The following is a 16,600-nucleotide window of genomic DNA, read 5'->3' on the forward strand; positions in this document are numbered from 1 at the left end:
AGGAAAGCCAGTGTTGGGAATTTGTTGAGCTGCATCTCTTAATTCAGAAGAATCTATGGCAAGCTTACTATATCTCACTGCAAAGCAGTTGTAACAGATGAAGAGCTAGTCGGAGAGAAAGGGAGAGAGAGAGAGACAGAGGGTGGGGGTAGAGAGAGAGAAGGTGGGGGGGTAGAGAGAGAGAGGGGATGGAGGCAGGGAGAGTCTTCGACTTATAAGGGCACAGCATAACGAAGTAACAAAGTAATCACTGATTCCGAGCTTCTTATTGTCAACAACAATTTGTTTACAGAATAAACCATTGCCATTATAGTGAAGACACAGAGCACAGCTTATTCAAGCAGCACCTGCGGAAAAAAACCTTGTAAAGCTGCTGCCAGTTGACCAGCCTGCCCTGTAGTAGCCCTGGCAAACACCTCAAACACACGCAGGCACGCACGCACGCACGCGCGCGCACACACACACACACACACACGCACGCACGCACGTCGCACGCACGCACGGACGCACGCACACACTTTAGAAAGAGTTTTTTTTTTTTTAAGAAGAAGCTGCTGTCAAAGATTTTGGAAAGATGGGTCCCTCATAGGCTTGTGGACCAGTGAGATCACACCCCCAGCGGGGCTGGGCTGAGGGCATCTGCTGCTCCCTCATGTCCCAATCTGGAGCCCTGCTCCCCTGCCCGACGCCCCAGTGGAATCACCTTGGGGCCAACATGAACAACAACCCCGACCTGGCTACATGCAATCCATTTACAAACCACAAACTAAATGGCCAATTTGAGCTGTTTTTTCTCCCAAAGAGCCAAGCACAGGGAATTGATAGAGACGCCACACTGGGGCTGGTCACACTCTTAAAACCAACAGAGACACAGTCGGTGGCGAAAGCGTTGCTGAAAAGCAAATACAGTCGGTACTGCTTCAAAAGACAGTCAAGCGGCAAAGACTACAGAGACAGCAAAAAAGCAGCATTATGCACAACACAGAGAGAAGGTCTAAAGAAGTCGGGGTGATTGCTTTCAAGTGGGTTTTTACAGCGATCGCAGGCCATTCATTTATCTATTTGGCAAATGCAATGGTAAATAAACATTGCACTCTTTGCTGGCTCATGGATTTGTACAGTTCTGTGCATATCAGGCAGGCATTCTCTTTCATGTGTTTCTCAATAAGATACATTAGGCCTCCTGAGGGCAGTTTCCTTTCACACATGAAAAGTGAACTTTCCCTTAAATACCCCAAATACTATAGGAAAAAAACGTTTTATTTGCCTTCAATTTATTCAATATTTCCCGAAGATTGATCACAGTATAATAATGTGGCACCTCAGAAGACACTTTTTGAGTTTTAGTGTTCATACCCATCACTTCATAAACATCCATCACTCAATGGATATTGCTCATATCATTGAATAGGAAATACTGTGGCACTGTGGATGGACCCTAAGTGTTCAAACTGGCACCAAAAAAACCTTAACCCACTGCAGTAGCCTCGGTTCTATTTCCCCACTATGCCATTCTCAAATCCTGAGGCCGTCAGTACTCAGGGGTCGTGGGCCTGGCCAGTCAAGATAAAAGAGCCTCTGATGAGATTAACCATTTGGGAGCAGAGGGCTGACGAAAGAAAACAGGTCACTGGAGAGGTGGAACCGTAACAGTGGCTTATAGGTGACCTCCTTGGTTCCTCTCTGCCAAGCGCCATCGCAATAGGTGCCAGAGGATGGATGCAGTAGCCTAATAATGGACTGTATGAGATTGCTCTCATTGGGCAAGTGAAAGGACCATTCAAAGATCACCAAATAGTATTATTACAATCATATAAACAGAAGGACTTGATATCATCTCAAGAACAACTGTTGGAACAGCTTAGCCAAAGAACTTACAAAACATATCTTTCCTGTGTGATGACTCACACCCATCTAGGTGGGTAGCAGCCTACTTACCTATGTAAATAGTTTGCCAGTGTAAAGAAGGAAACAGGAAATAGTATGCTCTCTAGGTTTTGTTATCTTTGACAACAGAATAAGGTACTGTAAGAGGTTAAAAGTCTTGAATCTGGATGTAGTAGACTTACTGTATACTATTTGATTGAATAGAGAACACAAATCATTTTTCACCTCTTCTCTGGTTTTGAGACATGTATGCTATTATTGAGCTGGTCAATATACATCACTTCCCCAAAGGATTACACTTCTTATCTGAAATGATATTCAATAAAGTATGACCGCGGAAATGCCTGTGGAGTGTTCTTGGATCTGGCTTATACTGTAAAAAAAAAAAAAAGAAGAAAAAAAGAAAATAACACTTTATTGGAATTAAGATCCAAGTCAAGATTACCTGAAGAGACAGCAGTAGGAATTCTGTTTCAGCCCTACATGCTATACTTTAGGCTTTAACTCTTGGGGACCATTGTGAGCCATTTACCTCTATGAATTGTATATAAATGCCCAATGTTGTCCACACAACAAAGCTGCGTTAGGATGTTTCAAGGGGCTTGTCTGTGTGTTTAAATAAAAGCCACAGTACCCAGAAATCACCATCAACAGTGACAATGAACTCACCCAATGTCTCTCTCCAATGCACTACATAGCAAGATGTTCAGAGTAATATCTTTTTACGAATTTGTGCGGTCTAATTTAGTTGCATCCCTCCCCTCAGCTACCCCATCCATTGATTCAGATCTTGTGGCTTAGCACCCACCGTACCTATTACACAGCTGACTCGGGAGGCATAGGAGGCTGTCTCTGAGTTCTAGACAGGCATGAGTCACAGTGACCTAAATGACAAAAGGAGAACTTTTACACACTACTCCCATTCCCTGGACTCAGCGGTGATGGGGTTCTTTTCAAGCATCGACGTGATAGAAGACTGTAGCTACTACTAACACGTCAAAGTAGTGTTTACTGTCTCAATACAGTATAGAAACGTTTGTTTTTCCTAAAACTAAGTTCCTATCAAAAGACGCTTTGACAGAATCAAATAAAAAAAATGTCTACCATTGCTCTGCAGCTTTGTGCTCAGGGAATGTCATAAAGACTTAGTGAATCTGGTTAGAAGGCTTGGACATGGGATCTGATGATGAGTGTAGGGTCTGTGCTATCACACACTGTAAGTACATTCTAATTAGCTGATGTATGCAGGACGCCATCCATGTTGGAGGGGTATCAAAAAGCAATCAACGCTCCATCCCTGATGAGCTCAGCGACACAGAGATTCACATTGTGTATGGAGAGATGATGTGCTGCTGGACCGAGACGGCTTTCCAAACCCCCATAATGCCGTGCAATCACCAGACATTATGCACAGATTTGAACTCCAAAGCCACAAGATAAAAAAAAAATCAAGGGAATATTGAGTTCATAATTCAAAACCTGATTAGGGGCTCTTTTCTTTATTGATGCAGCTGTTGAGAGCAAGAAGTGGTCCAATTGACTTGCAAGTGTCATTGTGGGGTAGAAGGCAGAAAAACGACTGTCAAATCTGTTAAAAAGTGCTGTCAAACAATAACAATACAGATACAGTATGAAACGGAAAATCGACACAGCGGTTCAGATAATGTGTACTGGACTCTTGATGTATAATGACGACTTTAAATTAAGTCAACTGTGACTTTTTGAGATAAACAAATTAGAAAATATATATACAAATATTAGAAAAAAAGATTAAAAACAAATTGTGATAGGCTAAACAAATATCAAACTGCAAACTGGCACAGTAGCTCTAGCTAACCGACAAATCAACAAGTCATTGCCCTTCAAATAACTCATCATTAACCACTGACATCCCAAACATATCATCTAGGCAGTTATCAACTACTCATACACTACTTAAACTCAACAGTGGCCACACAACCTTGCATCCACAATATACATTTTTTAGGACCCGTTTTTCTTTTTTTTGCCTCAGTGTCCAAAAGAGAAGCATACATGCGTGACACACAAAGAGCATGCAACGTACTGAAAGGGACTCTGTATCAAAATCTTATCTTCAAAGGAATGGGCAGAGGCTCTGGGGAGCCGTGCCACCGCCTCCACACAGACAGGCGCAGAGGGGGGATTTGGACCTGCAAGCAGGAACCAGAGATCTCTCGGCCCGCACCCAGGCCCCAGACCTCCTCCAACTCGCCCGCGGAGAACAGGCAGGGTTCCTGCACACGCGGCACAACATCAGTGAGCTGATCCCCTCCATCAATTGCCTGCCCATTTGCTTCCTGGCCCCGCTACGGAAGGTTGGGATCTGAACTCAACTTAGACACAGAGTTTCCGCATTTCACAGATGGCTGGAAGAAGGCTTTGGGTAAGGGGGAAAGCGGGCGCGGGTGTGGAGAGAGAGCGGGGCTGATTTCACACCGTGGTAGAGTACGCTAAGGCAGGCCGCCGCTAATCCACTCACTGAGGGGAAGGCCAGGAGCTATTCCGCCGCCCGACCGCCATCTCCACCCACAAAAGCCATAAATGGTGCATTAGACAACTGGGCTTCAGAGACACTGCTGATATGCTGATAGGTGGTGGACAAAGACCAAAGCAACCGCAGGACTGTAGCCACGTAGGTGCACACACAGGCATGAACACACTCACATAGTCTACAGTACCTGCTTAGGAGAGATGACTGTCATAGCTATCAATGGTTTCATATCATGGTGTCCCAAAACCTCTCAGTTTAGCCTCAAGATAGAGATGGACACAAAGCACAGTAGTGCATTCTGTGCTCCACAATACAGCAGCTCTGTTTTTGCAGTGAATCCATATCTATAAAGTTACCAGAAGTCTCAAAGAGTCTTTGAACTTATGAAAGGCAATCACCGGAATGAAAGGAGACTGAAATATATAAACATGGGTGAATTTAAATAAATTGCCACAAAGAAATCAGGGGGAAGCAGTGAATTATGTAATGATAAGGCAGCACCAGTTAAAGCAACAGAAAGAGATGTTTTACATGAAACGAACAGCATTCTACACAAATAAAGCCACCCTAAAAACATGAGGGAAATTCAAGAGATAAGAGTTGAACCAGAAGAGTAGTTATAGTACGACGATGTGAGAAACTACAGTATATTGGCCTAATCCCAAATAAGAACACTGTACGACAAACACGCTTGATAAAGAAAGTTAATTAGTTGACCGTGTTTAAGGCACACTGTATTATCAGTCTATGCCAACCCTATATTGAAGCAGATTCTAAATGAGGATTCAAGGATTCATAGAATAGTACTATGGACACCATTAGGTAAAACACAAAAGAGATAATTATGGTAATTACAAGTCCCTTTTATTCTTATTGAGTCTTTGACAAGAAGGTTGTCGTTTCAACCACTTCAAACAAACACAGAGTTGTTGTTTCCTTAATGACGTCCATTTCTGTTCGGACTAGAATGGTCTTTGCATAATACATTTTTTTGGTCAGGTTAACGGCAGTGAATAGCAGTGCATTTTATCAATGAGAACTGATTCAAAAGAACTGATTCACAATACTGCAGTTTAACTGGTATTTGCATAACCACTTCATTACAAGAGAGACCTTGATGTTGAAAGCATCCTTAGACAAAGCTAATGGTCATGTCTAATGGAGATGGACCAGCTAGACTGAAGAGCCAGGGTCAACTGCATGTCTGTGTGGATTTCAGACAGAACACTGAGATCACTGAAGCCTCGTCATAACCATTTCCAAAAGGCAGTGGATATGTTGTTACAATCTCACATAAACATTGACATCCTTAAGGCTGTGAGAAATTGAGAATGTATCACCATTCTCATTTTGTGGTGTACAAAACTTCCCGTTGAGTAAACAGTCGTACAGTATCGAAAAGTGTGTTCCATAGTTGAAAGTTACTGAAATAAATATGACATGCTGTACCAGTGCCCCAACGTTTTGTTTGGTCCACTAGTACGCTGGTGTTTCCTTGGAAGTTCTCTGAGGGAAAGTCTAAGGATGTGGTCATATTTTGGTTGTGGGGTTGTGTTTATTTACAGTAACACATCCAATCATCCATTGTCACTGTTCCATGTTCACCCCTCAAAAACCAGTCAGACAGCTACTGTAGATTCTATTTCAAACAACTCCCATGGTCTCATTGGTTCACTGGTTCATTATATGCCACTGTGTTATCAGATCATGGTAACAATAACAGCTTTACTCTAAATGAAAGCTGTTGTTTAACTTATTCAACACTCCAGAGAGAAAATTCATTTCAAATGGCTGTGAAGACATCTTACAGTCCACATCAGATGATGACTCCAGGACCAGTGCACCAAATTCTCAGGACTTTTTCAATCATTCCATATAAGATTACTGCAACAGTACATTCGAAACTATGGCTGTATATCCTGTATCTACGAAGCTTAGCAACATATTACAGTTTGTCAAAGCAAAGCTATCGAAAGAGAGAGAGAGAGAGAGAGAGAGAGAGAGAGAGAGAGAGAGAGAGAGAGAGAGAGAGAGAGAGAGAGAGAGAGAGAGAGAGAGGAGAGAAGCCGTTGACCTTTTTGTCCTTCATATTTGCCTAGCCTCCCCTCACCCCAATCTTAAGAGTGAAATCATCTGATCCCAAACTAACTGTCAACTGCTTGTGATGGTGGCAAAGCTAGACATCAATCAATCAGTCTTTTTTTTTCCTATATCAGAGGGCCTATTTTTTCCTGTTTTTCTGAGCTTATCATCTGACCTAGTCGTTATCCTGTTTCAGAAGCTTAAGAAACTTGTTTATGGTCAAATGGGTGTCTCGCAGGCGAATCATAGGCACATGCTTCACAGGGACTGTTCTGGGGCCTGTGAGGACCTGCAGTCTGTCTACTCACGCTAAGCACTGCCACCATTTTATCAAGGGAATTGATTCTAATGCCAGACTTTCATGGAGACATAATCAATGGAGTTTTCAGTAAGACTAAACTGAGTGCCTAAGTCCACAATCATGTCTTCAATAAGGGGACGCTTTAGCCTGATATCTTCGGGGTTGGGGAATGCCTGATTGGTGTAACCTCGGATGAAAAACGTGATCTGATATAATAAGGCAAAGCATTTTGCTTGGGCAAAGCACTTACTCAATGTCACCAGTCCTTAGTAATTACTAGATAAGAATTCTTTCAAATACACACTGACTAACAAAATTGCCTGATTCTAAAATAATAGAGGCTCTATACCTCTCCATCTCCTTCATAGCTGTTTATTCAGCATAGTTAGAAGAAAAAAACAACTGCTGGGGACTAATTACGGAGCAGGAGAAATGCACTATGCAACCTGTCACTCTTATCAACAGTGTCACCCTTTCAGCCACACTTTTAGAATCAGATTTGCATAATCTGGCTTCAAACATAATCGATCAACATCAACGAGTGTCAATTGGCATATCATTCCATTATGGCTATTTGTGGTATTTGTGGTGCACAATTATAATATGCAGATATGCCCTCTGATCACCAGAAATGTAAGCTGTGCTGTCAACAGCATTACCAGCTCTGCCGTGGAGCAAATCAAAACATAGCCTCTTTAAAGCATTAACATGTTTTGAAGTTTGTTTTATATATTCAGCATATTTGACATAAATTGTTTATCTATGTACAAAGCGTTTGTCATTAGTGATTTTCCACTGAACCCTTAAGATGGTGTCTGTTTTGTGCTGTTGGGCCAGAGAAATGCTGACGTACAAATTGAAGTGAAAGGCTTGTTATTTAATCCTCTGTTGCCACCTATCCCTTAACTACTGTACAGAGCCTGCTGCGTTTTATCCTAATGCCAGGGAAATGCAAAGTTCTGCCTTTTACTGTCCCACACTACCACATCAACTGTAATTCCTGCCAAGTGAGAGATTTAAACCTAACGCTTCATTTTCTGCTGTGCCAACTCGTATTATGGTCAAAAAAAGATCACTTAATCGTCCCTTTTCAGAAACCTAATATCATTGAAACTAAAACAGTAGCAGAATAATGGTGTTTATGTTCATCATTACATCACATAATACATGCCACCACCTTTCCCTCTCATCTGTTTAGGGCCTGCATGCAAATCCACACCGCAGTAAACTAGCACCACAGAAAATAAATATTCCACAAATATTCCACACATATTCCATTAACTTGAACATTATACATGTTCCTCACATTCTAGCTACAGCAATCACAGAACTGTTACATTGTAACAAAACATTGCAACATGTTTATTTTATTTTAATTGGCACATGGTATTTTCTCTGCACATAAATAATGATATGTCTCTGTAGCGGAGGTTTTCGGGAGTGGAAGTTTGAATTCTGTTTCGCATAAAGAGTATTCCTCTTCCAGAACAAAGCTGTTTATTCTCATGCATACAGATTAGTCAAAGCAGCCCACAATGTGACGAATCCATATCTATCCGTAATATAGACTTTAGATGGTAAATAACTGCGATATTTAGACAGTCACCTCACAATTCCCCTTGATTGAGCAATATCTCAATCTTGGATGAATGTGCATCACCAAGGTGAAAGGGGCTGTGCAAGTTAAATGAACGAATTCATGATGTGTGGTGGCCTCCTCTGCTCACCCTGGCTGTTCCCTCTCCTGGCAGAGGCCAAATAGAGAATGTTAAATGAGGCAATTGTGTCCCGAAGGCAAAAAGAGAGAGAAAAAAAAAAAGAAAGCCCTGTGCCTCTGTGCTCCTAGCCTGAGGAACATTCTACAGCTGCTGAGGTATATATCCATGGAAGAACCCAGAAGCTCACCGGACCAGGCCCAGTTCCTCTGAGAAGACAGCTCTCTGTGACGTATGACGCACACATACATGGAGAGATTTGCAGGATAGCTTTTTCATTCTGAACATGCACTTTATTATACTATTATATTCATTATTATACAATGTACAATAAGATTATACCATGATCCTACATTCAAAATAATATGGTAGCCTATATATTTATATTAGTTGATACTCTATATTCATTTATATTCATTATTACCGGTATATGAAACAGCCATTGTATACAAATTCAGTGAGTGTGGAACTCTTCCAAAATACATTGTTCAGTTTACTGACCAAATCAACACTACAGTATGTATTAAGTGCGTCTAACCCCACAGTCCTGTGTCTCTCAGACTGTGTATGGCTGCCCTGAGATTGGTAGTGCCAGGATGTAGGAAGTGTCGGGATGCAGAGAATGATCTGTTAACATTCTATGGCTCAGGCTGCAGGAAACTGATCCCCCGGCAGTCCCACAGCCCACTGGCAGCTATAAAGACACAGACGTAGTCCACGGTGACACTCTGATAATCAAAGCTTTGTTTGGGTCTTAAAAGGACGTACTTGAACAAGAGCTGGACTAGAGGCCTTCTCCTATAATGGCCTTTGGACGTCAATATTTAAATCTTACATCTCTGTTCTGATTAGAATGCAGCCCTCCTCTTTTTTTCTCCCGAAACAACAAGGAAAAAAAGCCTAAATCGATGATCTTAGAGTCTAAACTAGATTCCTAAGCAGTTTGCCACTCTCAGCAGCAAGATAAGAGAAACTCTCTTTGACCTAAGAGATGAAGTTGCCATGACGATCAGGGAGTCCACTTTCTCTATTGATATTTTGCTGATGTAACAACAAATGGAACTAGATCCTGTTCCTGATAATGGTGATTAATTAATACCAATATTGATCTCTACAAGCAAGAGACAAGGCTATTAACTCCAAGACCGAAAGTCAATTGTTACCTGGGGCTCATTGGGCATCATTGATATCAAATCTAAATAAACAAGAGGCACAAATGATTAGGATTTGCTAGGAACAATTCCTATTTTGTTTGTGTTATGTACAACAAAATAACAATGAAAAGAAATGTAAGAGGAAAAAAAAATGTCTCTGTTTGAATAAATTATTCTCTGAAGTCGTGCCACCATTGTAGCAGGGAGGTCCTAAGAAAAAAAAGGTAACAATGGCTGTTTATCAAAGCCAGGAAGATGATTACTCTAAAACATGCATAGTGTGTTCACTCACAACACGAGAAGGGAAAGATGATCACTTGAAACAGCGGTCGCTGGAATAATCGTGGTGGAATTCAGGAAAGAGGAAGATAAAGAGGAAGCAGTGTCAGGAAGTGACCTCCACCTTTGGAAAGCAGCAACCCTGCCCACATTTCACACTGGCTTTCCGGCTTGAGGGGGGAGAAAGGGCAGCCATCCACTCTAACACTGCCACAGCAACAATGCCAACTAAAACTCATCACACACATCAACTGGCAGTGTTTTCAACAAAGGAAACACACATCAACACTCATTCCACTGCAAAGTTGTTAAAGCGATATATCACAAACCAGATGACTGCCGTACAGTAGAAACACATATAACATTTACAATGGCGATATACAATGGCGATATACAATGGCGATATACAATGGCGATATACAATGGCGATATACAATTGGCGATATACAATAGCGACAATGATACTTCAACAATACAGTCATAACTGTTAGATAAACCAGGCACATATTCCTGTTTGAGACAGAGCGTGCATTTGCATACATCAGTAAAACATCAGTGCTTGAAGGAGAGGGTGTGTGTGAATCGTGGAAGCAAATGGGGAAGCTTCAGCTCCTACGAGGCAGCGAGCAAAGACAACAAGCTGTTATTGGCAGGGAACAGATGTTTGAGGGAAAGTTGGCATTCAACAACCATTCTTCACATGACAGAAGTCTATGACGAACACAAGAGACGCGGCAGCGTGATTGTCAGGCGATGAAAGAAGAAACCCTTAAATACAAGTGGCTGGAATCCAAAACCGTTATGATTTTCAACAACATCTGACCGATTTGAGTCGGTTTTACAAGTTGATTCAGCTGAGGAGATTCATGAAACACAACCGTACGCCGCTTCCACATGTCGGATTTCCTTTCGTGAGGGGGGGTCGGAAGCCTACATGTTGACCACAATCTCACCAGTCTCACCCAAGCCTTACTGTCATACCCCCCCCCCCCGCAGCACACACACACACACACATACATACACACACGCACGCACGCACGCACACACACACATACACACACACACGCACGCACACACACACACACATACACACACACACGCACACACACACACACACACACACACACACACACACACGCACACACACACACACACACACACACGCACACACGCACACAGACACAGAATGTTGGCAGTCAATTCAGTAAACACTCCCCTTATCCCATACCACTGTAAGTTGCCTCTGATAAATACCCTTCAAAGATATAAATGTCACCTGATATGATAAACTGTATGCTGACGTCACATCGAGTGTTCTTATAGTAAGCAGCTGAACAGATATACATACGCCACAGTATATACCTGATATCTGGACTGTGTCATTTGAGACAAGTAGTTACAGTACAGTATGTATCTCTAAAAGTCCCAGTAATATTACAAGACAGTGATTGTAAATGGCTCTCTCTGTAAGAATCATGCAATCTCCTCTCCTACGAAAGCACTCGCCCCTGACCCCCACACCTCACTCTCTCCACTCTGCTCCACGGCCAACAGTTTTGATGAGGCATTGTGGGTGAATAAAGAGGGTACAGCACACGGTAATGCTCCTACAACTCTATTTGACCAGCTTCGCGGAGGTAAGATTGTTATCCAATGCGTAGATTGGCGCATGTAAACTGACAATGCATTCTACAATCGTAAATTCAACATACTAATAATGTTTCCATGACAATATACAGTCTTATCATCTCGATAATAGTATCATTACAGTCCACTTCTTTTGCTAGATTCATCTAACACAGGGGAGGGTGCAGCCTGGTAGACAATGTCTGGTAAAGAGGCAAAGCAACAACATGAATTGGAAGCTACAGCATGTAGTGAAGTTAGCGGAGGAGTACTAAGTCAATTTAATAAGCACATTTGACATTAGATGTCTGCACATGGCCTCTCAACAACACTAGTCCAATAGGATTCCATAAACAACAGTGGAGAAGTGCTCCCTACATCATCCAGATTCCCTTTGGGCCATGAAACTTTGGGAGCAATTTTACAGAAAAATTACTCGGGAGAGCCCGGTTTCAATTCAGCCTGTTCATATCTTTCCTTCCTATTAAGCATCAAAATGCACCCCTCAGTACAAGTAGAGGTATGGACACTACCAGGAGCCAGCCAGAGGTGAGGGGGAGGGGAGGGTGTGGGTGGGGGAGGAGAGAGGGAGGGAGCTTGAAGGAATTCACACATCATATTACCCCCTAATCGCAATCCGCAGAGCATCAGAGATATTTTCATAATTTCTGTCAAATTTAGCTGACCTGCTTTGGAATGGCTAACAATCTGGGCAATTTATTGGCATATTGGCAAGGGGTGATAAGGCTAAAAACAACAGCAGCTAGCAGCTGGCCCGGGGAGATGAGCTGATAACATTGATATGTGCTCCCATACAAAACACCTCCTCTCCTATCTCCACTTTCTATCAAACTCTTATTACAATAAAAGTGTATGGGGTTTTTCGCTTTCTTGGGATAGGAGGGGGGGGGGGGGGGGGGGGGGGATATAGGAACGACCAGAAATATAGAAAAAAAATCAGATGTAACGTTTCAGGGGAAAAAAACAAGGGGGGAAAATACATAATTTATCACTGTATTATCGGGATATCCAGGCAGCCTAATCAAGGAGCACTGAGTGACTATTTTTTGCCTTATCATCCAAAGTGGTGGAAACGGAGAAGGAATTATCAGCCTGCTGCAGATTGCTGGGTTGGAATTTTAATGGTAATAATCGGGTTTCTGATGGTATATCTTCCCTGCTTATCTTTCCCATTATCTGGCCTTATCTCCCCAGTCATCGGAGCAAATTAATGGTGCTCTTTCAGCATCGCCTTTTTATCACCGCTCAGAGAGCACCCAAGGGGAAAGAATAAGCAAAATATTAAAATACTGCATAAATCACAATTTTAGATAACAGGCCAATGTATGCAGGAGGGGGGAAAACTGCGCCCAACAACCTTTTTGTCCTTTAGAATGACTGTCTGTGCTGACTTTCTGTGCATCGCCTCCCTGGCCCTTTCCTTCCATAGTTCTGGGGGTATGAGAGATCTAGGCTCCTCATGACCTTTCTGTTTCTAACTAGGGCTTTGTCTCAATGCTGCATACTGCCTCCACATTAACAACATCTCACACATGACATACTAATTCATACAAGTCACAATGAGATTTAAATGCGCTATTCCCTTTGCTTGACAACAATATTCCGACGCTACTACAGTACCTTCGGATTGGTCCATACAAAAGCGGACTGATCACGTCATACAGTGTGTGCTTATATGAATTCTTTGTCGATTAGTAATGCCTCCTCCGCTTTTCAAAATAATGAACGATGGAAAATCCAAAACGATAATCGATCACCAACCAAGTTTACACTGTTCATTACTGTAAAAGCTGATTCATTCCAATAACACACAAATATTCTACATTATAGAAATGTCTATGAGAGCATTGGAGAACATTTCTTCAAATCTATAACCCTAATTACTCAGAAGTCAAAATGATGGGTAATTAAAACTGGCCTTTAGGTGTTTGTGGAAACCACTTGAATATGAAAAGGCATTAGAAAGCCAGTTGTTACTCTAACATTGTTGCTACTCAACATTTTCTTCAATTAATTGTCATTTTGGTAATATGGCAATACCATATTAACGCAAAAGGCTTCATAACAGATATGCTCATTGAATTTTTTTTACATTAGCCATTTTGTTGATAACCATGAACAGTGCAATCCATTTTGGAGGATTCATATCAAATCCTAATCACTACCAAGTATCAACAAATTCATATGCAACATAGCCTTACATAAAACTGCATACAATCTCCAGTAAATACGAAAAACATACACACAAACGCTCTCTCTCACAGACAGACGCAAGCATGCATGCACACGCACGCACATGCACACGCACGCACACACACACACACACACACACACACACACACACACACACACACACGTGCGCGCGCACACACACACACACACACACACACACCAATCATTTCCCTCTAAACACAGACAGAAATAATCGAAGATATTAAAACGCAAAACTGTTTTGAGATGGCCAAAATAACTTCAAGCATACATATTCCATCTTCTCACCACTTTGAGACGAGACGTCCCAAAGGAGCCTTATACTTCAAATAAACCCATGACTGAGGACACATGCTCCCCAGTGAATCAGCTCAGTGTAATCTATGACTACTGGCTAAATGACACAGACAGCATAGAAAAACATAAATATCCACACATTTGTTACTGTTAGTTTACTGCAGGTATACATCTACCTGCTGACAATGCCTTCAAATACTTTTAAGACAATAATTCCCCATCCTGCTTTTCCATTGTAATAGGAATATGTCATAATGAATATTAATTTATCTTTGCCCATGTAAAATAAATACTGGAAAAAACGATTCATGTTTGTTTTTCAATTCACTGTGTAGATCTGAAAATATGCACTGTTATGTTCACTTTCAGTGTGACACGACTTAAACATTACTGAAATCTAGGCCATAGATTTTAATTGAAAATTTTGGATAAACTGAAAGCGTCTTCCCATTTTGCCATTACCAAAATCACAGGAAAGGAAATCATTGTATAATTTGTGTGACACAATTATTATTATTTTTTTTTCAAAACATGCAGTGACTGAAATAACCGTTGAATGCAGAAATACAGAGCCATGATGCTTTGTTGAAATGGGGAGTTAAAACTCAGCAACAAGTATACCGACTGCCATCAAAAACACTTCCCATATTTCATCCATCATACTTTCATACTGTATACCATACTGTATTCATCCAGTTAAACAAATATATTATTTAATGTAAATAACTGTTCAGTAACTCACAATGGAAATTCCATTTACCATTCCTGTACATCCAGTACTAAAGTACATCAGATCATACTGCACAGTTCCACAATCTATAAATGTGTTTGCTATAATCAAGCATGTTTTTTAAAGTTAAACTTAATAAATATGTTCTGTGTGTGTGTGTGTGTGTGTGTGTGTGTGTGTGTGTGTGTGTGTGTGTGTGCGTCTGTCTGACTGTCTGTCTGAGTGTGTGTGTGTGTGTGTGTGTGTGTGTGTGTGTGTGTGTGTGTGTGTGTGTGTGTGTGTGTGTGTGTGTGTGTGTCTGTGTGTCTGTGTGTGTGTGACACACATATTTAATACATATGACAATAAAATGTAAGATACAGATACAGCATATGTGACTCAATGGAGACAGAACTATCAAAATCCAGTTTGCAAAACAGTCACTCTACAGCTTCATTATATTTAATAAAAAATAATTTAGGATCCAGTCTTCATTGTGCTTAACAACTACTATATAATTTAGCATCCAATCTTTCATCTTGACTGTGCAACAATATTACAGTACACTTAACACATCATGCTAATGCACAATCATAATGATCTTGCAATAAGTACGCCTTGCCAAGAGCAGACAGACAGTCTATCCATTTTGATTATACTCATTTTAACAACAGGAAAACTTTAACAGAATATAGCTTTGCTGCTATTCTACTTTGCAAAAACATCATTTCGTTATCTATCATACAAACATGAGCATATTTTCTCAACAATGTGACAGAATATGATAAATACCATCACACACACACACACGCACACACACACGCACCGGCATCAATTACGTCTGAGATTGGCAATTGACATCGCTGCAGAAGTAGTCACTAACCTAATTTAACTTCTCCAACAAGCTGTGGGAGATAACAACAGCATAGCCAGGGTGGACAAACTTACGTTTAATTTGCCTCGGGTTGCTCTGCTTCCTGCGGGACATGCCTGCTCTCTCTGAGCCGGTCAGCGGGTCCAGGTGGAGCTCTGGCAGATCGATAGGTTTTGGTTCATCCAAGCACCGGTAGGGTTTGTGATGAAATTCAGAAAAAGAAAGAAAGGGGTGACGAATTTTGGACACTCTCTTTCAGTGTCGCTCCGTCTCTTTTCCTTTCTCTTCCTCTGCTCTGGCTCTCTCTCTCTTTCTCTCTCTCTCTCTATCTCTCTCTCTCTCTCTCTCTCTCTTTCTCTCTCTCCCTCTCTCTCTCTCTCCCTCTCTCTCTCACTCACTCTTTCTCAATGGTGTTCTCCGAGATGAGGCTGCACTGAGCTGCGATCCGCATGGACTGACTGAGGAGGTGAAGGCGTTTCGCGCTTTTGTTTGAAGATAAGGTTTGTGCCTCCCCGGGTACCGTAGCCACACAGCTTCTGAACTTGACTCTTAGCATGTTCTACCTAAGTGTTGACCTTTTTAATGAGAACTTTATTAGTCGCTATTTACTGTTTCTGTGCTTAGTTTAATCATATGCAGCAGTATTGCCAAATATGGACCAGCAATCCTTGTTCTTGTCTTGAACATTCAGCCACATCCCACAATGCCACAGCTATTTGAGATCATATCTCTAAAATGTCAGGACTGCATTTGTCTTGAATAAGAATCATTTACAATGGCTGACAAACAAGAGAGCAATCAAAATGAGGATGTCAATTTGTTTAACTTTAATTGATCAAAATGAGGATGTCAATTTGTTTAACTTTAATTGATCACTAGAATAAATGGACAAAAGTTATAAATCACAATGTCATAAACAGTTTGTGTGTGTG

At 41.4% G+C, this 16,600-nt stretch overlaps 1 protein-coding gene across 1 annotated transcript in view; it reads right to left on the reverse strand.

Moving 5' to 3' along the window:
- zfpm2a (zinc finger protein, FOG family member 2a) overlaps nt 1–15,782 on the reverse strand; it is a gene marked incomplete at both ends in the record, with an annotated part of 112,864 nt that extends 97,082 nt beyond the window's left edge. The window contains one exon of the mRNA XM_080540282.1: nt 15,743–15,782. Coding sequence (XP_080396408.1) covers nt 15,743–15,782 — 40 coding nt within the window. The remainder of the gene's footprint in view (nt 1–15,742) is intronic.
- Nucleotides 15,783–16,600: the final 818 nt, after the last annotated feature.

Source organism: Nansenia antarctica, assembly GCF_963989245.1.
Source record: "Nansenia antarctica genome assembly, chromosome: 10".
In the NCBI taxonomy this organism is placed as follows: domain Eukaryota; kingdom Metazoa; phylum Chordata; class Actinopteri; order Argentiniformes; family Microstomatidae; genus Nansenia; species Nansenia antarctica.